The sequence below is a fragment of the Pyrgilauda ruficollis genome, unplaced genomic scaffold, assembly GCF_017590135.1.
Source record: "Pyrgilauda ruficollis isolate IOZ18807 unplaced genomic scaffold, ASM1759013v1 scaffold41, whole genome shotgun sequence".
Taxonomy (NCBI): Eukaryota; Metazoa; Chordata; class Aves; order Passeriformes; family Passeridae; genus Pyrgilauda; species Pyrgilauda ruficollis.
The window spans coordinates 600,131-624,694 of NW_024525601.1; the positions used below are offsets into that span (position 1 = coordinate 600,131).

General features: G+C 34.9%; 1 protein-coding gene across 1 annotated transcript in view; it reads right to left on the minus strand.

Moving 5' to 3' along the window:
- Positions 1-356: 356 nt before the first annotated feature.
- CDH7 (cadherin 7) overlaps positions 357-24,564 on the minus strand; it is a 71,403-nt gene continuing 47,195 nt past the window's right edge. Inside the window, exons 6-11 of the mRNA XM_041477649.1 lie at positions 17,860-18,113; positions 13,983-14,119; positions 11,953-12,074; positions 10,459-10,576; positions 8,162-8,413; positions 357-914 (exon numbers count right to left, since the gene is read on the minus strand). Coding sequence (XP_041333583.1) covers positions 421-914; positions 8,162-8,413; positions 10,459-10,576; positions 11,953-12,074; positions 13,983-14,119; positions 17,860-18,113 — 1,377 coding nt within the window. The 3' untranslated portion in view covers positions 357-420. The remainder of the gene's footprint in view (positions 915-8,161; positions 8,414-10,458; positions 10,577-11,952; positions 12,075-13,982; positions 14,120-17,859; positions 18,114-24,564) is intronic.

Genomic DNA, 24,564 nt, shown 5'->3' on the forward strand with positions numbered 1-24,564 from the left:
GTAATATTGTATTGAGTTATATATTTGAAAATTTATTTCTTCTTAAAAAGAGACTCTGTATTCTCAATACAGTAATATTGTGAAGGCATCTACAGAGTATCACCAGCTCACTGAGGTGACTGCATAGCATACTCTTGAAAGTGAGTTGCCTCTCCAGGTACTTGAGGGTTGCTATCTATTTGAACGTGGCTGAGCATTTCATTTTATCAAAAATGCCACCAAATGCTCATATTCTGTGTGGTCAGTGCAGTCCCTAGGACAAGTCTAATGAAGATATGTTCCACTAAGGCAGAAAAAAAAAACAAAACCAACAACATAAAATTTTAAAAATGGGAAAATATTTACAACTTTCCTCAGTCTGTTAGGTTGAGTTTTCTGTTTTAATATTCTTCAGTGCATTTTCAGAGGAAGGTTCCAAGGCTAGGAGTATAAGCATTCTGGTCCGGTCCCATACATATCTGCAAGCCTTTTAAATCGAGGGCCCCAGTCACTGAGGTAATCGTAGTTCTGGTCAGAGTTTGAGCTGATGGAATCTAAAGAACTGAGCGACTCCGCCACCGAACCGTTCCCCTCAAATGCGTACGTCTGCAGGGAGTCGTAGGGCGGCGCACAGGGGTCCACGTCAGCTTCTTTTAGTCTTTCCCAGATAAATTCCCTAAAAATTACATTATCTGGAATACTTTTAAAAGTCGGTCTGCTCAAGAACTGAATCTCAGGTGTCACGTCCCTTCTGGTCTTGGTGTCTCGCATGATGTTGAGGTTCCTCAAGGCAGCCATGTCAAAAGCCTCTGTGTCTTCTTCTCCCCCACCCTCATCATCGTACCTGACAATGTTTTCTCTGATATCTCTCTCTTCATCAAAAATGAGGGGCTCTTTTTTCCGTCGCCTCATGGTGACAATCAGCAAGACAAGAACTGGAACAAAGAAAAGTTAGAATTTTAGCAGTGCTGAAGTTTTCTCATATTTTTCCTAATGTTGGAAGTATCCATTAATTTATATGGCAAAGACCCAAGGAATTTATGCAGATAGATGCAATAAATTTATGCAGTTAGTTGTGAAACCTAGCAGATTATGAAATAACTTTTAAACCATAAGCTTTTTAGACCCTAAAGAATCTATTTCCCAAATCATTCATGATTAGCATCTTCATCTCTAATTCTAAGATCCTATATTGTCTGCTAATATCCTATATTTCAATACTGGTTCAGTCTGACTACGAAAATCTCACATCCAAGAAATTATAATAATTTAAAAAAAAAAAAAAACAAGAAACTTTTCCTGAACTCTTAAATGCCCAAGTGATAAAAGCACATCCATAAATTGATGGAATAGAATTTAAAAACCATGCTTTGGAAAGTGACAGCATTAAAGTGTATGAACAATATCTGCTGAATAAAAAGAAAGTTTAGAAATATTATATTGGAGAACATTGATAAGACTTAGTTCATGGAATAAAACCACCTCTATATAGGATCTCACTTTCTTGAAAAGTGCAAAGTACTGCACTTGAGACTTCTGCCTTATATCTAATGAGAACTGCTATGGCTAGAGTTTACTGGATAAACCAGTACTAGAAATGTAATTGCTTGTTTAATTTTAACCCTAAAGTTTCTTTCAGCTTGAAAGCTAACACTAAACTGCAGTGGCAGCCAAAAGCACTGAAAGAAACTAGCTCAAGACTCCTCTAGTTCTAATATAGTTTTGGTAGAGAAACATCACTGGTGGCACACAAAATATGGAACCAATGCTGTGAATATTGCATCCATCTGTGGGACATGATGGAGTATGAATCATCCTCCTAGAAAATAATTAATACTATATTGTAGCATCTGGATAACATTTGCTGAGTTAATGACACTCCTAGGATAACACAGGCATCACTATGATTGAAAAAATAACAGTATGTTGAAAAGTGTCATTCCACATTTAATTAATCTCTTCTGATTTTATGACTATTTTTAATGTTAAGATTATGTGATTATATGCATTGATAACATTTTCAATCTTTACTTACAATGCCAATTAAATGCTGTAGAAACAAATGGAAAAGCAAAAGCTAAAAGGTGATAGAGATAAAATTAAGCTTAAGGTTCCCTAGGTAGTCTCAAAAATGGCCTCTACAAATTGCATGATGTGGGACTACCATTCTTGAAAGCCTTTTCATGGAATGATCTTAAAATCACTATCAATCTAGTCATTGTAAGGAATGACTTAATATTTCAATCACATAGCTAGAATAAACCAGTAAATTGTACATGCAAGAAAGCGGTATCAGTCTACAGATGTTATGGTACAATTTGGAACTGGCTAAAGCCAGAGATGCCTTTCTGCACTATTTTTATTTCCCTTTGGAACCACACATGTCTAAAAATAAAGCTGCAACTACATTTTTTTTTACCCTAAAATTTTTGACAAATATATTAGGCAACGATTCATTCCTCTTTTCTCAGTAGCTACCAAGCACATATCCAATAGTCCATCTACTATCAGATGTCTCATGACTATATTACGATGTAATCAACACCACTCTTTCACGTTTTTTGCCCCTGGTATCTATCTGATTCCTCCTTTATGTATTGAATTCAGAAGCCACTAATTTGGGGCATTTTGCTTTGAACAATATTTACATAAGCAGTTTAATAATATGAAATATTGACCTTTAAAGTGACATTTGTGAAATTTCAAAACATTTTGATATTTGTATAATAAGCTGTAAATTATACGGCAGAGAACATAAAATTTTCATCAGATACAATTACACTCCACTCTTAATGCTTTTCCTTATTATAAAAGATATTTTAAAGTGAAATTACCTTGCTGACAGTACAAATAGAAATTTCAAACAAGATTTCTATTGGCATAACTTCTTAAATATTGTTTTTAGCATTTACTGCCACATTTTTATTGCCACATAAGTAAGCAGCTAATCATTTACTTTATTCAATAAATGCATTTTTACTCTACTGTCCCTCTTAACATACATCATGCTGAAAGTTAAAGACATGCTAATAAGTGTAAAATAAGAAACTTAGTAGGAAGGTCTGCCTAAAGGTATAATAAAAATCAAGATACAATGAACATTTTATATAGTGTTCCTTCTACCTCTCACACTTGCTTGAAGCCAAGAAAAATATGGAGTCTTTCTAAAGGTTAAATATTTTAGCATTTAGATAACTTTATAAGATTATTAATTTCTAGCCTTTCCAGCAGCCATGAACAATAAAGTTTAACCTCTAAATGAACAAAGCTTTAGCTGCATTGGAGGAGCTGCAGAAATGAATACAAACCTAAACAATTTTCACTGCTATTTAATCAAATGCAAATGGTTTCAAAGTTTTTTTTCATTTCTTATTAAGTAATGGTGGGCTTTTATTTCCTACATTTATGACAAAAGCAGACATTAAGTCAGTAATTAGGGACTGTCTGAACTACTAAAAACCTAATTTAATGGTTCTTAGAAAATAAATAATACAGTGGAAAACTTTTAGGCACAAATGTATTGCACATTGAGGGCACTAGATTGGCTTCATACAGATACACCAAACTCATACTAAGGAGATGAAATGACTATACGGATTTCGTATGTGATGTAACAAATAAACAAATCAATCGCTATTTTAAGCTGCTAATTATAAAATCTTAATAACCAGAATTACCAAAGACTGATTTAAACTAACCTTTTAATTCTTCTGATTTACCTAAATTTTTACAAATATTGATTTCCTTTAATAGGTACAGTAACCAAGCAAAAAAAAATTGTTTGTCTTTATATTAGCTGTGGTAATACACAGTTTTATCCTTGTGTCTAGTATACATTTAATGTTTTCAGTATCAGTTCAACCAAATCACTCTTTAAACAAACACCTTCGAATGCAAGAGTGGATTTTTGCTTTGCCACTTTTCAGTGTGCTTTCTGGAATTAGCATGAAATTTCCATTTTGGTATGATCTGGTAATAAGTCAGGTTTAGTTCACCCTAACATATTTTTCTGGTTTAGTATTAATTTTTCCTTTTGTACTCAAGGCAACTGCAACATAATTGTAAGGAAGCCATAAAGTCGTGAGAGGCCCTGAGAGAGAAGACTACATGCAGAGCTATACAGAAAGGCACAGAGCTAAATCACAAGCATTACCATGATTTGTATACACTACAGCCCTAAGCCAAGAATTTACTATAGCAATAAGCCACATCAGCTGCGAGCAGATCTGCACACTGGTTTATGCCTTAGGTGTGTCATGATTCATAAAGCTGATGATTGGAGATCCCCAGCCATCTAAGCAGCGTACTAATAACCTATTGAAGTTATACCTTGCAGTTGCCAGTACAGTCAGATAACGATTGGTGATAACAGAGGCCAAGACTCCGGAAACTTGAATTTGATTCCCACTTAACAAACTTCACGTATACCTGTTGTTTAATCAGTTTGGACTGATATTTGCAAAGTGACTGTGACCTTTAAATGCCCACACTGAGTGACCCTAATCAGCTCCCAAACTTTCAGAAAACAGCTGCTGCATTTCATATTCAACCACTTTCTGAAAGTGTTGCTTTGGGTACCCCTAGTTAAATGTTTTCTCCCAGTTACACTTATCACTATTAAAACTGCAAGGCCGAACCCTACACATACTACATAGCCACACTCTGTACATGTTATACCTACTTAGAAAATAGGGTTCTTTCGACTAGAACTGTTTTTTCTTGTTTACAAATCACCGTTATGTGTTCTGATTTAATTTCGGTTTGCAGGTATTTTGATAATGATAACAAATTTAATGTCTTTCAACTCAAAAAAAAAAAAAAGATTCAAAGCTGCATTTTCAAGTTTTATTAATGTATTATTCTTGTAAACTCTAGTGCCACACCAATAGGAAGCTTTCTTCAGTCTTCCTAAGAAAATAGGAGACACCAATAGATTACATTTAGAAGTATGAAAGACAACAACTATGAAAAAGTATTGTGCCAATATAGCTTTTGGTACAAAGAAAATACTTAACCTCTCAAAAATGATTAGGTTATCTACAGGTGAATATTCTGTTTGTGTGATTTTATGTAAACATTTCATGCTAAACAGTTGTTACACTGTTTCTGGAAGATGCTAACTGAAAAACAAATTGCCTTGAATTAAATTATCATATAATTTTCAGAAAAGTTAAGAAAATTCTACTTGCTTTCCTCAAATCTATGTGTAGTCCAAAATTATTCAAGCTACCTTTTCATATGCTTTTTATGATTTTTGAGGTTTTTTTCTTTCTGTAAAACTTAGCTTTACTGCATAATTGGAAAGCTGTTTTTAGTAATTAAAAAAGTACTGCAATTTTCTTATGAAATGAAATTTACAATTTAAATTCCATCAGTCAATATGAAGATAGAGATTTTGTTTTTAAATGTTGTTAGCTTTTAAAAATTATTTTCATTTGAAAAAATAGTCTATACCAGGTTATATGCAATTCTCATAAAAAGAGTGTAATTTAATAACATTCTTCCTTCTTAGGGTCAGTGAAAACATTGTGCATTTCTAAAACTGATTGGTTGCTTAAGTAAAAGTAGTAACACTAAGAAATCCCACTGAGAAATCCAGGTCTTGATAAAGGCGAATGGTTATATATTAGCCACAGGGATGTATGGGGCAAGATCAAAAAGTATATCATACTAACTTCAAGAAAGTAAGACCTGGTTGAGAATTCAATACCCTGGTGCCAGAATGCATGTATTCATTCCATCTATGCAAATTTCATGCTTTCTCGGCCTTACAACTGGCACCCACATTAAGATGACATTGATTAATGTGACTGGATTTGCACTGCGTGTTAATCTTGGGTTAGGGAAAGATATTGATCCAGTAGACTGTATCCTCGTTTCACTGATAAAGTCTTACACAAAAATGTTGATCCCTTGTTCCAGTCCTGGAACCATTTGCCAACAGCTGAAGCCGTTTTTTTATGCTGTACTAGTAAATCTTCAGCATTTTTCTCAGGAATTTTGCAAAGGGCAAAGGGCAAAAGTAAATTCCTAGCAATTCCACCATACAGCTGATCCCAGAAAACATATTTTAGGAGCAAATGAGAGAAGAAGAAACTCTCTGGGACCGGACAAACAGCTGGGTTTTATTGGGCATCAGGGATGCTTAGATATCTTTTCCTTGTGGACACTGGCACGTGACTGAGACTAAAATGGGATACAATATCAAAATGCAGTACTCAAAGCCAGGGTTATCATACAAACACAGCCTAACCTGTTCCTGCAGCTTTGAACTGTACTCAAAAGGAACAGTTCAGACTGGAAGTGATGGTGGCACATACAAATGCCTTTTTGGATAAACAATGTTGATGCCTTCAGACAGATGACTTTGGAAAACCAAAGTCTTTGACAAATAAAATCATTGTTGAGGTGGTAATATGCAAGATTTTTTTACCAAACCCTTGTTCAGAATACTTTAAAAATAACTGGAACAAAAGCTCGTTTGTTGGTTTATTGGTTGTATTTGACTTCTGGTGTACTGAGTAGAATAACCAAGTTATTTGGTGCCAACATGCTTTGTTTCCACTCAATGGTCTTCTTGAAATCCTACTGCTTCTATTTAAGAAAGGTTTATGACCAGACCAAGTTGCATGGTACCTACAGCAGTTTCCTACGTAATCTTCAGAAACTAGCTTTTCATGTGTAACAAAAATGGTGAGATTTCCTTTTCAGATCAACTGAATTGCTATGTTTACAGGACTTTTATTCCTAAGTACATAAACTTAAAGTTTAAAGCCGGTGTTTTTTCACTGATACTAATGCCAGTTGATATAAGAGAATATTTTTATATCTTTTTGAACTCTAACATTTAGCTTCATGTCCCAATAAAGTTCATTTGTGTACATAAATTGGCTCCAAATGCTGCTAGAAAAATGATATTTAAAAATGTTCATTAAAACTTTTGGCAATAATTTCCTTCCATTTCTTAAACCTAGACCTAACCATGTGTTGAGTGAGAATAAAGTCTTATGGTGTTAGATTTTTTTATGTCACAGAGACGGAAAACTTTAGAAATGCCATCTCCTATATATATATGTAAGTTGGTTGCAGAGGTAGTGATTTTTATTACTCTGTAAAAAAAGTATGCAACAGGTTTTTTGTTTTGGAGTCCTTTAGAAATATTTTAGCAGAAGGAGCATCTCCTTTTAGTGGTTTCCAGTGACATGAATCAGAGTGTGAAAGAAGACATATCTGTACATGCTGGAAATACTTCCAGGGACAGAAGTTTGGACACAAGTCTCTTGATTTGACCTATGGAAATTACTTCAATAACAGTGGCAGATAAAACACTACTGGGATTATACCAACAAAAGAAGACTGTGGTCTTCTTCCCTTCCTTAGACTGGTATGTACAGACAGGGAATAGAAAAATCTCTTCATTGATAGCAACACTGAAGAAAATTCTTGTGTGCTGAACCAGGTACCCTGGTAACATAAAAAAATTTCAGACAAAACCCAAAACTTCACTTTTGTTCACCTTAGCCTTCATCTTTATTTCTTGATTTGACCCTTTATTCTCCCTTTTACTGTTTAATGACTAGGTATTACATGAGAAATGCTAGGCAAACTAGGACGTTGACACTATTCTGCTCTTTTCCACTGCCTTTTGTCTAGTTGCAGTTTCACTGCCCAACATAAAATCCAGCTGTGCTACCATTTGCAAAAGTAACAAAAGATCACTCTGCAAATGATGTCAATTAATTATGATTCTCATGAGTAAATTGCATCTGTTGTATTTTCTGAATATCTTTTCTTCTATGCAAATCAGTAAATGTTTAAAAACAGTTATGCCATTGGAAAAGGGATACTGGTTATATGGTGAGGATGCTAAACCAAATGCTTCCATAAACTGCATTGTCTATCTCTTAAATATTGCATTTGATGCAAGTCCAACTTTTTTTTCTTTTACTGTAATTTCTTATATCTGTCTGAAGGCAGCTTGATATAGAAACAAAGTATCTAAATTGATAATCCCAATCTAAAGGTTTTTTTGTGCTAATGTTACAAAATGCTGTTCTTTCTTGAATACTATCTATGCCTGTTCACAGAAATGAGGGCGGAGAGGAATGTTGAAGCTTATATTCATGTATCTTTTGCCACAATGCATTGAATGGAAAATAAGGGTAACAGAAAGGAGACATACCTAGCAGTGTCAAGACACAAGCCAATATTGCTATCAGGGCTCCAGTGCTAAGTCCTGCAGGCAAGATATATGCTTCTGCATTGCATGTCTGAGCAATACCATCTGCATCACAATCACAGACCCTGATGGTGAGAGTATTAGTGCTACTAAGTGAAGGTGATCCACTGTCCACTATGAATATTGGCAAGTAGAAAACAGACTGTTCCTGTCTTCGAAACCCATTTCTTTTGGTTAATACTGTCGCAGTATTATCTAGATAAAGGAATAAAAAGACAAAATTATAACATCTGTGACTTTTCTGAAACACAAGTCTAGAAATACTATAGCCTTCTACTTAAAGACTTTATAAAAGCATTACTATTATTTCAAAATGTTTACCTTTCCCAGTCATACACTTTTGAAGCTGCAGAGGTAAGATCAACTGAAAATCACACACAACTAAACAAGATTTTTATGTTCCAGAAAAGAATATTTCAAAAATGCAGAGATACATTTGTTTTTAGCTAAGCTCACATTTTCACAGCCTGGATAGATAGCTGAAGATGAGATAATTGTAAAAATTATCCTTCAGTGATCAGATTAGGTATCTCAATACATGTTTCCAGTTAATTTACAAGCATCTATTTCAACTATTTACGGCTATAGATATCATATTAATGGAAGCAATGACCATATTAATAGGAGAATAGGTTCTGAAGATCAATGAAATATTTTTTGAATGCAAAAAAATTCCTATCCATGCAAAAACAAAGTAACTGTTCATGCAACAAAGAAATGCCGTTGTTTTCAAACTCTTCTGAGATTCAAGATGGCTATTATAATCAGTCTAAAATGTATAGACTGACAGTGGTCTGAGTTATGTGATTAAAAAGTCTGTGTGTTCAAGAAGATATGTACAAAACTCTCTGTGTACAACACAGATTGAGAGCTCCTGAGAGGTAGGGAGCTACATCCCCCAGCATGTATATAAATATTCATTCAATTTATCTATCTACCTTTCCACTTACCAATCTATCCATAGACAGACATATTGGTAGTCAGTAAAGTTATCTTACTGTGTCATCTATTATATCTGGCAAAATATGCAAACACCTTGGTGTAACATCACATGAGAGATACATAAAATTAACTAATGTTGAATTAGGCAGCTGCTGCTGTGTCTTTTAACTCCACTGATTTTACAGGCATTACAAAAGTCTAGTATCACTTTTATTAAATTATAAATTTTCTGGAAGAGGGTCTCTTTTCATTACTTACAATTTTGTCAGGTTTCTGAACAGTCCTATTCTAATGCACTTTTATTATATTGATCACTGTTACTGTTAGTCTTCAGTTTTAAACTGCAAGCTGCTCATATGAAGAAAATTAAGCATTTCATTAACTACATGTAAGGTAAGGCAAGGAAGACCTGCATGAAAGAACTTTATTAGGTCACACGTTATACTTACTGAATATTATTCAAAGTTTGCCTGTACAAACAGTGTCCTTCAGTGTCCATATGCTTGTTTTTTCTTGTTTTACTAATAGGATGACTTTGTAGCTCTGGCTAAGTACTGATCCATAAAAGAGCAGTGCAAGAGCAATACCCTGTCTATTTAGTTCTGTTTGCTACAGCTAATAGCTAAACTGCCTGACACGTGCCCAACTGCTGCACTGTGCAGTGCAACTAACGAGGGCAGTAATTAGAGTGTGTTCTCAGATATTTTAACTAACAGAAATGGGATGTCAGTGGGAGTCTTTGAGGAAACAGTCATAAGAAGTCTGCGCAAATATTATAGGCAGCTTTCATTATCAAAAGCATTCCTCAAAAGGGGATGTACTTAGTTACTGAAAAGATGTGTTTTTCTAAAAATCAAACAAAATCCCCACAAATGACAAAACATCTCCATCAATCGTGTACTCATTTTTTATGCCCTGAGTTATATTAATAAGTCATGAATTCCTGGACATTTTTCAGTCACTGCCCCAAGGGAAAATATAGTTTGGATAAAAACCTATAAATACATGCAGAAAATGTGAAGAATGACTGATGGAAAAAAAAAAAAAAAAAAAAAAAAAAAAAAAAGAGAAAGTAAAGATTTAAAGATTTGATGCTGCTCTGTTTGGCTCAAAGCTTTAAATGATTCAACCAACAGCTTAATTCCTTTGACAAACAGTCTACAGATAAAAATATTTGGCAGGCTGATTGTAGTTTATGTCCCCATCAGAACAGAAGTTTATGTAAGTCATAATAAGCATGCTGCATTGAAAATGGAAGGTGCTATTGGTGAATATTTACCAAATCAAAATTTTCTTACCTTTGTTGTCCTGCAATGTAAAATTGTGGTTATTTGCTGCCTCTGCTGTTAAACTGAAGTAGAACTGATGGCCATTTGGTGGGTCATCTTTATCAATTGCACTAATTTTTTGGATCACCTGTTTTGAGATACATCAGGGTTTCATTGAAGCATATGTAGATGTATATTACTTAACCCCTCTACCAAAATATCAACCCTCCCTCGTATTGTAGTAATCTTGAATTTTAGTTTTCTAATCTCCTAAGCATGTAGAGACTGTTCATGTGTGACTCAGCTCTCCACCTGTACCAAATTTATTGACCAAAGCAATGCTCTCCAGGATCTGGGAGAAAGTTAGGTCCTGTCATTTGCCAGAGCTTGCAGTAATAAACTACATAGCAGTGGAAGAAGTGTGCCTTCTTGATGGCTCTTAGTGTAGTTATCAGTGGCTGCAATCAATGCTGTAAACCTTCACAAGGAAACCGTGATGTTTTTGAGCATTTGAATTCATGTACTTTTTTTTTTTTTAATATAATGGAAAACAGAAAGGCACATTATAAGTATATTATTATTGTTTTCTTGAATTTCATTATTAATTTTATTTCATTTTCTAAAATTCTGTCAAAATGTACCTCTAAAGAATTTGTCACCACTGCTTAAAATCCACAAAAATTGGAAATTCCAATTCTCTGGTCCAGTTCTGATCAGAGTGCAGGGAAAACAGAAAGGTACAACAATAAGAGCATGCACAGTGTTTCTCATTAATACAAGCTAATGATCATAGTGGTGTTTTTGTCAGAATTTAAATTATGAGGTGATTTTGAAATATGCAATAAACATCTACCACAGGAAGGACAATACACTGGGAGAAGGCACGAAAGCACAAAGTCTTCCTGGAAATATGCGGGATCTATGCAGGTGCAACATCTACAAGTTTTCTGGAAGTGGGAGGAGAGACTGAGAAAGTACATGTATTTTGTGAGGTCTTCCAAAGCTGAGAAGAAAAGGCCAAATATGAGGTACATCAAGGACAAACAACAAGTGATAGATTTAGCTAGGTCTAGGACTACTTGGAAGATATTTGTGTAGTTGAAAATATGAGAATAAAAAATAGGAATACATTCCCAATGTGAAACTGCGTCCTTAAGGTCCATACTTCCTATGGGGATTAAAAGTGTGTACTCATTTTCAGAATGGTGGACATTTAGTTTCAGAATAATCTTTGTGTTACTACTTCCCACTTCCTACAAAAATTAGAAGTATGCGTTCTGGGTATCATTCAAAATTAGGTGAGTTAAGTAAAAAGTATCAGTTATACAAGAAAGAAACCCAGAGATTTTAACATGACTTTCAACCAATATTTTTTATACCTGGATTCTTCCTACTGTTTGCTTGTACTGTTCATCAGAGCCTCATTCTTAATGTTATAAGAGGATTTTTCTTAAAGCTGGAAGACTTTCATAAGGAATGGCTGATTATCTGTTAAAAACATACATAAAACCTATCAAGGCATACCTGACCAGGCTGAGCATTTTCACAGACAGTTGTCTCATACTCCATGGCAAACTCAGGGGCATTGTCATTGATGTCAAGGATTGTGATGGCTACATAGCCTCTCCCAATCTGTGCTGGATTCTCTACAAGAAAAAGTCCAATAAAACAATTAAGAGGAGATCCTTGCAAGTTATTCTGAAGGTCATTATCTTTTTTATTTGCATTCTTCTTTTGATATGCATGTCAAATCAATTATAATCCCTCCCTCAAATACAAAGGAAGCTCTTGTCTTGATCTTCTGTACCAACATTTGTGTGCTCCAGCTGCTTCAATTAATCTAAAATTTTACTCTCAGGGTAAACTGGAAATCTTACTCACTAATCACAGCATTGAATCAAATCACATGGAAGGATAAAAGCAAGATGATGTAAAATCATCACCAAGCTAGCCAGAACATCACTGTTCATACTGAGAATAGCATGATTGTTATAGGTTAAACTTTTTTTTTTTTTTTTTTTTTTGGCTGAACTTCAGATGAGTCAGTCTATTGAGAAGTCAAAACCAGAATTTTATCAGCTATGTATAAGAGAAAAGAGAGAAGCAAATCTGAAGCAAATCCCAAAGTATTTAAATTGCACACACAACTAAGTATTTCAACTACGTCATGAACATGTTGAACACATTAAATATGAATCACATTGTAAACTGGTACACATCTCCAGCTAAACTACGAGTATGTTCATTGTCCATTGTCATACTTTAACTGTAAACAATAATTATATTTTGAACTAACCATAAGGACATCAGTGAGCACAACACTTATTTTTTGTTTCTTTCAGAGCAGGGGAAAGAGTCGTTATAATTCTTGTTTACCAAAAATAATAATATCAATGTTACAGCAGGACAAAATAAAAAACTTTACAGAAGTTCAAACATGTATTTATCTTTTTATAGTGTATTGCAGCCACATTTTAATAAATATTTTAAGCATGAAAATGTTAATTCACAAGGTGGGGTTTTTGGCTGTTCTTTATATCACATGTGAAATGCCAGAGAAGCAAGCCTTTTTGACACCAAATTTGTCCTCTGCTGAGCTAAGATTATTGAAAACCAAGCAGACATAAATATAAATTAAAGCAGTACAAGTTTTTACTTGTGCTCCCAGACTCTAATTTGTGTCAGATATGCCCCTTGTCTACCTCATCAGTTTTGCTACCACCCAGGAAAATTTTTGTTTTCTATTTTGTGTTTTTAGACCAAAATTCTACTCGTGGTAATAGAAGATAGATTCATAGAGACACTAAACAATAAATCTTGACTTTCAGGTTGAATGTTAAATTAAGCTCACTGAAATCAAGAAGTGATGATTTTTACAACAGCAAGCCAGAGAACTGATAACTTTTTATTATCACAGCCCAACAGAGTACTAATAAAGATGAAATTTGAAGGTATAAATTTTTAAAATATAAAAGCACTTTACAAAATGTATTCAAAGCAGAACAAGTTATGTTTGAACCTGCATTAGAAGAATTCTTATATCAATTTGAAGCATTACATTTTTTAGCACTTTTTATCTTACACTAGAAAAAGATACCAAATACAAAATAACTTCTACAGTGGTACCTTAGAGTCAGGAAAATGAAACCACATCAGCATTCATATCCCCTTTTCTTTATACCTTCTAAGAATGCTGTGGCTGACCAACAGCAATCAACTCTGAGATGGGATAACCACTCTCCCCTATCTTCCATATCACCTTTCCTGTAATGACACTTAGTGTGAGACTGCTGACTTAACATATTTAATCTTCCTTTGTATTTGTCTTTCAGAAAATAAAAGCATACACAAGGTGTGAAGCAATGAAAAAGCAAACACCTAAACTGTTGTATTTTTATATTTTTATCATATAGATTTCTTTTGCATTAAGTAATATGTTATTTTTATCTGCCACAGTTTGCTGCTGCCAGAACTTCTCTATGTGAAGCTGATCAAAACCAAGCCTGAAGCTTTGCACACAAACTGTCGATAAAAATCTTTCTATGGATACTTACGACTTTCCATGGCCAAAACTGTGATATTATGAACAGCATTAGTTTCCCTGTCCAAAGATTTGGCAGTTGTAATGACTCCACTGTTGGCATCAATATTGAAATACCTCTCCAGATCTGTGTTTCGATCTATTGAATACCTAGGTAAAGGATGAAGGAAACTTTTAATTTATGCTCATTTACAGTCTGTAAAAATATTTCACTGATTTCTTATTAGAGGGGAAGCACTTCCACTGTTTCCTTAGTTTGAGCATTGCTCAGTCCAGTTTCCCTGGGGCATTGAGAGAAGCAAAGGCACTTGCAAAGGTGAGAGAATTACACAGTGACTTGTGCTGCCAGTGGCAGGCTACACTCCCACAGTGTCATCTAAAGCGAGGTATTCCTCTGTCTTTTCTTTCTTCCTCTGTGCTGTAAAACAAACTCAGGAATTAATCAAATAGCATCCTCCTGAGAGCCAGCTAAGGAGAAGGTGAGTTGGAATTTGCTACAAGTCTGTACCAGCCGGGCACTGATCCCATGGGGCTGGCAGTCTGAGCACAGAACTTTCTATTATCACCACAAGAGACCCTGAGTCACCCATAGCTGCAGGGGAAGGGGTAAAAAGGAAAGATGATGCAGCCTAGGGTCAAGGGATTCCATGTCTTCACTGTCAGCTCACAGCACTTCACTGTCATTAAACAAACACAGTCTCATGCCCTGAACTCTTTGGCTTATCACATCTTTACCTCCCAATTTGTTTTAGGAAGGGGAACTCCTTAGGAACTCCTTAGCAAACTGAAAATAGCATAAGAGAAAAGGTCAAAACACCTGTGGGTGATTTTCTTATATCCATTTTTAGAGTAAGGGACAGCTCATTAAGCAGATTTAGATTTAGAACTGGAGAATTTTTGACATTAGATTTATAACTGGGTCAAATTCTTGCACTCTCATTTAGGTCAAGTAGGTACTCCAGAGCACTTCCCTACACTCAGGATGAATTAAACTGTCTGAACCAGATCAAGTGTGAGTGTTGCAATTACTGACACACTGATGATATATTAGATTATTGATATAACATAAACCTTATTCTTAGAAGAACATGGAAAGAAAGAACAATGCAAGACAATTAAAAAATGCGACTTCCTAGACACAATGATCTTATGAAACCATTTTTTTGTTGTATGTTGTAATATACATCTTCTTTACCGTATTACTGTGTTTTTATCTTTGCCTCCTACCTGTATAATCTAAGTGCAGAGCCTTGTTACATAATTAGAATTGTTTACCTGTATTATGTCACAGCGAGAGAGAGAATAACGAGTGATAACAACAACAGTAATAGCAGTTTTTGTGGATTACCGCTTTCCCTCTTTTTCTTCTTTCATTTTGTCTTAACTGTAGGCCATTTTTCACTTTATTTCTTGCCAGCACTGTTGTTTATTTGGTCAGCGGTGTTCTACAGCTGCTTTGAGGCTGGCAAGTTTCCCCATGAGACCATACCTGTCACCTCTGCTATGTAGTCAATCTTGTCAGGCCTCACAGCTGAGATTCAATCTCCTGCCAGATTTCCCTTAGAAATCCTCAGATTTCCCAATTATTAAGTCTATCATTATGTAACTTGAAGAGTCAAAGGAGAAGGAGGAGAAAGAGAAGAAGTAGAAAAGCAGGAGGCGATGGAGAGGTGAGAACGACAAAAAGGAAGAAAGCAGTAAAGGAGGGAGACAAGGAGGGAGCTAGGGAAGGAGGGCGGAAAAGCAAACAAGTTATATAAATTGGATGATCTCCTTATGAAACAAGGAGAAAAATAATTCTATGCATAGGAAGCAAGCAGTTTCCCTTATTTATAAGCATTGTACACATACTCAAATTCTAAAAAAAATATTTTAAATATATTTAATCCTTTAATTCCTCACAGCCATAGTACTTGAAAATCTTTGAGCTGCAGGAGTTTTAAATCCTTTATTTAAGCTAGTTCAAACGTCAGTGGTTCTCTGGTCCTTATGAGATAACCTCTTATTTTCAAAACATTTATTATTTTCCCTAGTCCTTGGTATTGTCAAGGTTCTGTGTCTGATCATGTAATTTCAACATTTTCTGAATTGTAACAAATCTAGATTTTAATCAGCATCAATATAATCCAGTGTTTGGAAGTTGGAATACTTATTTATAGATTAATAGTTTAAACTCCTTAAACAGATCATGAAAAGTTTTATGCATTAATCCTTCTTAGCACATTCCAACTTTAGAGGAATCTGTCTCTGATATATCAGAGTGTATGCAGAACAGCTTTAAATTATATTATCTTTCAGTTCCTTTGACCATGTACATAGCAGGTTCACAAGCACATAGAAAAAACCTCACTACTTTTCTTTTTTCTTCTCCCTTAAATTCCAAGAAACTTTGAAGCAGAAGGAATCTCCAAGATGTTAGCAGGTGATAAAATTATTTTTTATGCTGGAATTGTAATAATTAACCAGATCAAGGCCAATAAACTCATCTTTATGTTTACAAAGGAGTCAAAAGCATTCTGAGCATGGCCTGCATTAATGGAACTGTGTTTAAGCCTATTCTAAATGATTCTGGTAACCAGATATTATACACCAGATGCTAACATTAGTGCCAGAAAATACTACCACAGCAAAGAAAAATTTCACAAGTAAATCCATGCCAAACATTCATCTAGGACTTGTTTATTCATGGTAGGAATCAGCTACTTTGAATAAGTTGCAAATATATAACAAAAGAGATAGAACATTTGCATCACCTCTAGGAGTGAAACATATGCTTTACTTTAGCAAAAGATCTCTGCTTTAGAAATTTCACTTGATTCCCAAGTTCATTTTCAATGTGTGAAAGGAAAGACTTAACATTACCAAAACAAATACCCACAAAGATCTTTCTTATGTATGCCCTAAGTGAGCAATAAAACCAAATGTAACTAAGCACTAACTTTTAATTGTGTATGAGTTCCTCCCACTGCAGGTGTTTAAATTCACAGAGTTCCTAAGTTATAACCATTACTCTCTAGATCCTTTGCATGTTCCTTTGAGAATTAATATTACTACTCTGCATTAGAAAAATAACAAGTAGCTCATTACTGGTATAGCTAAGGTGGAGAGTCTTTGCCCTTGAGCTCTGACCTTAGATACAGGCAAACAGAAGATTGAGAATTTGTGTTCTCCTATAGTTTCTTAATGATCTTGGACATTATATTGTGGAAGGTTTGAAGGTTTTTCAAACACTGAAGACGAAGAGGTCCTTGACAGTTTATGAATCTCTAGTGATCACACCTCTTCCCATTCAAATGTAAGATGTTTGGCTGCAGCAAAATTTACAAAACCAAAAGCGTTTAACCATCCTGACTAGAACAGGATGCATCTCATCCTGTCCACTTCTTTCATGTGAAGAGTTTTTATCACTGTTTCCTGCTGTGGGACCTCAGCTCGAGTTTCCATGTGGGAATTTATGTCCTATTACATTCTAATTCCTAGTGCACACAGACTGTGATTCATTATTCAAGCATACATGTATATTATAGATACAATTTTTGATCCTGGTTGATTTAAAAGAACATAGCTTGCTACAGATCATAATAGACTCTTCCTAAGCTTAGACAGTAATAAATATGAGCAATATTTTTAGGTGATTTCTTTCATTTGGGATTCTGAAACAATATAGTCTCTATGTTTCACAGAGATTTCAACTATTTTTTTTTTTTTCAGAGATTCTGTAGTTCAGGTTATAAAAGTTAAACCATGCAAACTCATAGAACATCTGAATCTCCTTCTGTAAGGAAATAAAGCTTATTAATGACTTCCACTGTTACCAAAGCCCCTCCCACCACAAGATGAACAAATTCAATGCAAAAGCTGAATAAATAATCAAGAACTCTTGGAATTACCTGACAGGACTATTTGAGGCATCAGGATCATGGGCTGCTACAGTTCCAATGATAGTGCCAACCTTTGCTGCTTCAGACACCACCATGGAGTACAGACGTGAGGTAAACACAGGTGGCTCATCAACATCCTCTACAATTATCTTCACTGTTGTCATATCACTGAAGGGCCCCAGACTCAGGAAACGAGGATCAACATGCATATTGGCTGCTTCTATCCTCAAGGTATAGCTTGTCTTAGCTTCAAAATCCAGCTCCTATACAGGCAAAATTATTTGGAAATTTTATTATTCAGTGATTTTGGTGCAAAACTGTTTTGCTTAAGACTTTCAGTAAGTACAAAATGAAAATACTTTTGCCATTTTTATACAACCATCACTTTTGACTGACAAAACATAGTTGATGATTAATTTTTTAGCTTTCTCAAATCACTATTTGCAGTGTCTCACTAGTGAATATTCTGTAATGACTTAAGCAATAAAGATAGTTCTACCTTGTGAGTGAAAAATATTATAAGATAATTACAAAAACTTTCTGCAACTTCTGTGAGGACCAGATTCTCACTGATTATTTCACCATTGTGAATTAATATTTTTTTGTCTTATTAATATTTATCTAATCTCATGGCAAATACCATGTGACATACTACCAGGATAAAAAAACTCAGTGTAATCTTTGCAGATTACTTAGAGGTGAAAACACCACATTCAGAAAATTGTGGGTGGGATTATTTTCTGTCTTAAATTTATTTTGAATTTATTGAGGTTTGCATAGTATTTGGATTGGATAAACAATCTTTTCTCCAAGGTCTTATAAATTTGTGTAGAAAATGTGGCAATGACTTAAATTACACTGTTTAGACCACAATATTTTGTACTGAGATGAAGTCTGGAGACTGTTTTGGTTTGTTTTGCTTATTATGCAAAATGCATGTAATTTTTAATACCTTCCTTCAGTGTATATATATATGTGTATATATATATATATATATATATAAATATAAATGCCTTCCTTCTTCCTTTAATTTTCTTCAATAGAAGTACAGTTTCTTTTCAAATAAATACTGTATTAGAATAAAAAACTACCCCCCACAAAACTGAGACATCTCTGATCTGAGGATATGCAGATTCTTCAGAAAGAACAAGATTTTATTTGAGGAAAGAATAATTTTAGCACAGAGGCCATTACTGAAAGAAAACATGAAATTAGTATTAGAATTTTTTACCCTATATCTATAGTCTTAGTTTGTTAGCTTGCACCAAACATCCAACTAACTATTCTTTTGTAATTCCAAGTTTAATCATTGAAAAACAACAGCAAAATACTGAAGCACTTCTAAAACTGCAGTCTGGTTATTCAACTATGTCTTCAAACTATAATTCCAAGTGTATAAAACAGATTAAAAATGTTTTTCTGCGGTTCTGCTACTGAATACATTACAGGGATCTGAGATGTGCTTGCAAATTAATCCTCCAGCATCTGCAAAACATTCCAGTATTCACTCAGAGGAGCAGCAGAGGTGAAACACACATCTGCTGACCTACAAGGGCCTAAGTTCTCCATCTAGTTACAGTCGGATAAATCCCAAATGAGCATCTTAAAGTTAGCGATTATGTTGATGCGATAATACAGCTGCGAAGAGTCTAGATTTAAACATGAAAAATGAACTGCAGCACAACACACTCGGAAAAGCACTGAACTTTTACAAACTCTGTGTGGCAGCAAAAGGCTTCTCCAAATGGGAATACTTGTGATTCTCATATTATGCAAGCACTTACTTCTTGCATTGAATCAAAGCTGCAGTACCAACAGCTCTTGGAAAACAGATATGCTGAAATAGAAAGTTTGTCTGGATACTGCTCCCTGTATTGGATAAAACTGGTCAGTATTCATTAGTAAAGCATGTTTAATAGCTTAGGGGTTTTTTTCACTTTTGGTTTTGTATTTAAAGGACAATACATGTGTTATGAAACAACCTCATAGCCATAATGCAAATGCAATGTGATGTTGGAATGATGAAAAGTGCCTCAGAAACTTCATTCTATGGTGATAACAATTAGGCAAGTGATATAACCAGATGAGCAGCAAGGTGAAAGAGTGGACAAACTCTTAAGACATCTTAAGACATTGCAATATCTAATAAAAGCAAACTATTAATTAAAAAATTATAACCTGAAGAAACAGCATAATAAATAACAAAATAACACCCCGAAAAATGTGAAAGGCAAAAGGCTTACATTTACTGAACTAAAAAAAAAAAACAAAAACAACAAACAAACAAACAAACCCCACTAAAACCAAAACTCCCCCTCAATAAACAAAAACACTGGCCCTTTTGCAAAGAGTATATTTTCAGTCAGAATGTACAAAAGTGCGTAGTAGAGAAAGGAAAGCTAATTTATCTTCATGGTATCTGTTGAAATTGTGTGATTGAGATTTCAGTGATACCTAATTAAACACATGGAAACTTATCATGAGACTGCAGAAAACATAGCTTCTTCTGATACACTAATGTTAACAGCACAGTCCTTCAAAGTAAAAAGAATTATGAAATTTCTGATTTAATAGAAAAAATTTATTCTGTATATATAATTGGAAAAAGTATATAAATTTAAATTTTGTTTTAATAGACTAGCACAACAAAAAATAAATACTATTTAAATTAATTTTAAGACACTCCCATGTCTCTATATTGATTAAAGAAGATTACTTTAGATCTTTATTAACTGAAATCATAACAAAGTGTTTTTTTCATATGAATGTGTATCCTGTAGGAGTGTTACACTAATAGGGAATTCACCAAAAATACACACTCATGAGTAAAGTATTTCCCCACAGAAAAGGATGAAAAACTAACAGTGGTGCAGATATGTATTCTAAGCAGTCTTACTTACTAAGTGCATGTTCAACCATCTCTAACAGAGCTATGTACATCTGAAAAAGCCACCATATGGTCCTTAATGTGACTGTAGCAAAATTCTTCCAGGAAAGCTATCAGCTGGTGAATGCCTGTTTTTCACCAGTCACTAGTAAGGGAATTTCAGTAACTGAAAGAAGTAAACATCTGTTCTTAGCAACATGAATCCTTCTGTAGGATTCCCTCAGATATATTCTGGTACCCAATGCTTCTGGCAGCATTCAAAATAGACAAGGATCCTTGTTAAAGAAAAATACATAAATAAATTTTAAAAATTGAATCTATGTCCATATATAGTAGAGGGTAATTATGGATGGACAAAAGGATTTTACAATATCAAGTGATTTTATTGCAGTGTCAATAATGTTATTTTCAGCTCTTTCTAGCAGAGCCTGTCTTCTGTGGGGTGTGACAACGTCTACAAAAGCTACAGTCATTATCCTCAATCTGTTGCTCTGAGATATACAGCCTCAGAGCCAGTGGGGAATACAGAGGTATCAATCACAGTTTGAGGCAGAATATAATCTGGGAAAAGCAAACAAAATATCTAAGATATTATTAATGTGCAAGAGCTCTTGACCTGGCATAAATATTTCAACATTTCTTAGATAATATAATGAAGAAATTTCATGCTATACACACTAATGAAAGACAGAGAAAGTGACCTGAAAAGATTTTCTTTTTTTCATTTCTTCTTGTCTAATTATCATTGGTGTCTGTTATACAGAGAGCATTATTTAAATGGCTTTTAGATCATGCCTTCATTATTTCCTGCTATAACAAAAACACAAGATTCCAATGATGGAACACTAAGTTAACAGACTGCAAATCACTACATCAATGGTGAAGGTTAAATGGACAACATATACCTCAGTCCTTCAGTACAGTGAATAGAGCTTAACAGCTTCATTAATATCTGTGCATTAATATTATCTGATTATGTCCCGTGCAAGATCCATATCTTTGCTTTTGTGAGGCCTGTCTCTTTTTTTCTTCTTTTCCTTTTAAGGGGTAAGAATTTTATCCTCCTTGAAGGAAATTGCAATACAAGTCTTCCATTTTACAGAGGATGGATATAAAGTTATAACTCACAGAAAGTCCATTTATATAATGTTCATTTTTATTGCATGTTAACTTTGTAATAATGTACTTTTCAGAGGTGAAAATCCCATTTTTAAGCCCAGTTGAGCTTTTATATTGAAAACTCCGGTACAGCAAACAAATGCGCACAATCTCTCAAAGGAACCAGGGAAGCTTCAAGTTCTTACATTGTAAACTCTGATATAGAATTGAAAGGAAAATTTCTAGCTAAAAAAAAAGAGAAATGTTAACAATAATGGAAAGATAGCTCTTCACTCAAAAGCTTATGCATAAACCCTCTCCTTCCCCCATCCCCATTTTATAATTGCCAATATTGCTTTTAGAATGAACTCAGGTTTTAAAATAATCTCTTAGCAGTCAATTTTTTATGAGAAAGTACTTTAGAACATTATTTTTTCCCTTTAACATGCACACCAGTTAGTGATATCGTGGTGGAGCTGTGTATTGAGGGTAAAAATGAAGGCAAAGTGAGCAAGAACTCTGCCATGGGAAATCTTAATGCTTGTCACGTTCTGCAGTAAGACTTTGCAACCCTCACTCTACAGAGTATTTAGGGGTCTTTGGTCTTTTTTTCTCCCTCCCTTTAATCCACTAAAATCTCTCTACAGACTTCCAAATGGCTTGAATCACGTCTCAAAACATTTCAAAAAGTCACATATGATACATAAAATAAAAATATACCTTACAGCCTTTTTTTTATTATTAAATTACCATAACTACTTTAAGTACCAAATATTTGATAAAAGTGTAGGTGGATACAGAGCATCATGTTTTTATCTATAGATATTTTTCTACTAAGCTATTAATATTACTGAAGTCTAAATTTAGCCTGCAACTTTGTGGATGTAAGTAAGATCTGTACTTAAATGATGCTTTTTTTAGTACACTATTTCTAGGAATAGTGCCTTAGAAACCACAAGAAATAAGGGTTTGTGTATATACTTTGCTTGGAAAGCAAAGCCAAAACTCTATTCATGTGTAGTACAATTTGATTCTGTCAAAAATCAAGATGAATTCACTTCAAAATTGTACATAGATAGCTTTGCATGGACACTTCAGAATCTGTTGTATTAAGTGACTGAATCATCATTTGCTTCCATAAATGTTTCTTCAATTCTAAGATTTCTACTGCAGAGGAAAATCTGACACGTTTTTTAAAACTCCAATATATGCAGAAAAATTATGCTTTTTCTCCAAACACCCTCACCACTGTGAAATTGAGTTATGCAAATGAACTGAGTCCTTACTAACGGAGCATTGATAGAAGTATGGAAATTACAAATGAAACCACAGGAAGGAATTGATCCTACTCTACAGATGGAGAACTGAGTCACAGTGTGAACGAAGAAAAAATTTTGAGATACTTCTAAGAAATAGAATTCCTTTTCATAAACTCTACAACTCTTTTTTTTTTTTTTTTTCTGAAAAGATCACATAAAATGGATGTTTTCCAAAATCCAGCTTAAAGGCAACTTACACATCTAGTTTAGTTTTACTTTGGAATTGGCAGCCCATGGCTTTGACCTGTGCACTCTTCACTGAGTTGAAAACTGGCCAGGCTCAGAGAGTTGGTAGTAAATGGAGTTACATTCAGTTGCCATCCAATCACCAGTGTTCAGTCCAGTCCTGTTTAATATCTATAAATAATGTGGATAGGGGGATTGAGCGCACCTCAAAAACACTAAGTTGGGTGGGAGCGTTGATCTCTGGAGGGCAGGAAGGCTCTGCAGAGGCATCTGGACAGGCTGGATCAATGGGCTGAGGTCAGTTCAACAGCAAAAGCGCAGGGTTCTGCACCTGAGTGACAACAACCCCTGCAGTGCTACCATCTGGGGGCAGAGTGGCTGGAAAACTGCCCATCAGGAAAGAACCTAGGAATGCTGATAATGAGCCAGTGTGTGCCCACGTGCCTCAGAAGGCCAATGGCTGCTACCCAAACCAGTGTATCTGGAGGGACAAGGGCAGCAACTGCCCCCCTGTACTTGGCACAGGTGAGACCACTCCTTGAGTCTTGTGTCCAGTTTTGGGCCCCCATTCAGGAGGTGTTGGAGTGTAGGGAGAAGGGCAATGGAGTTGATGAAGGGTCTAGACAATAAGTTGTGTAATGAGTGGCTGAAGGGGTTGTTTAGCCTGGAGAAAAGGAGGCTCAGAGGGAACATTATTTTCTACACTGCCTAAAAAGAGATTGTCATGAGATGGGGGTCAGCCTCTTCTCCCAGGTAACTAGGGATAGTACAAGACAACACAGCTACAAGATGTGACAGGTAAAGTTCAGGCTGAACATCACAAAGACTGTTTTTCACTGAAAGGGTACTTAAGCATAGAAACAGACTGCCCAGGGGATCATCATCCCCAGAAATGTTCAAGAAATGACTGGATGTGCAACTATAGTTTAACTGACATGATGGTGTTTGATCAAAGACTGGACTTGATGAATTTGGAGGTCTCTTCCAACCTTAATGATGCTATCTTATGATTCTATTCTCTTATATCTTGCCCTGTTTTTTGAATTTCCACAGAGATTGTGCTACAGTGCAGAGATTAGCCAAACTCACATTATTTGCAACATCAGAATTGTAGCATGAGCTGCTCCGAACAGGATAAAAATAAGAAAGATTTCTTTTGTTTCATTTGACAAGTGAGAATTTTCATTTATTTTTTTGCATTATTTAACAAAAGAGAAGGAAAGT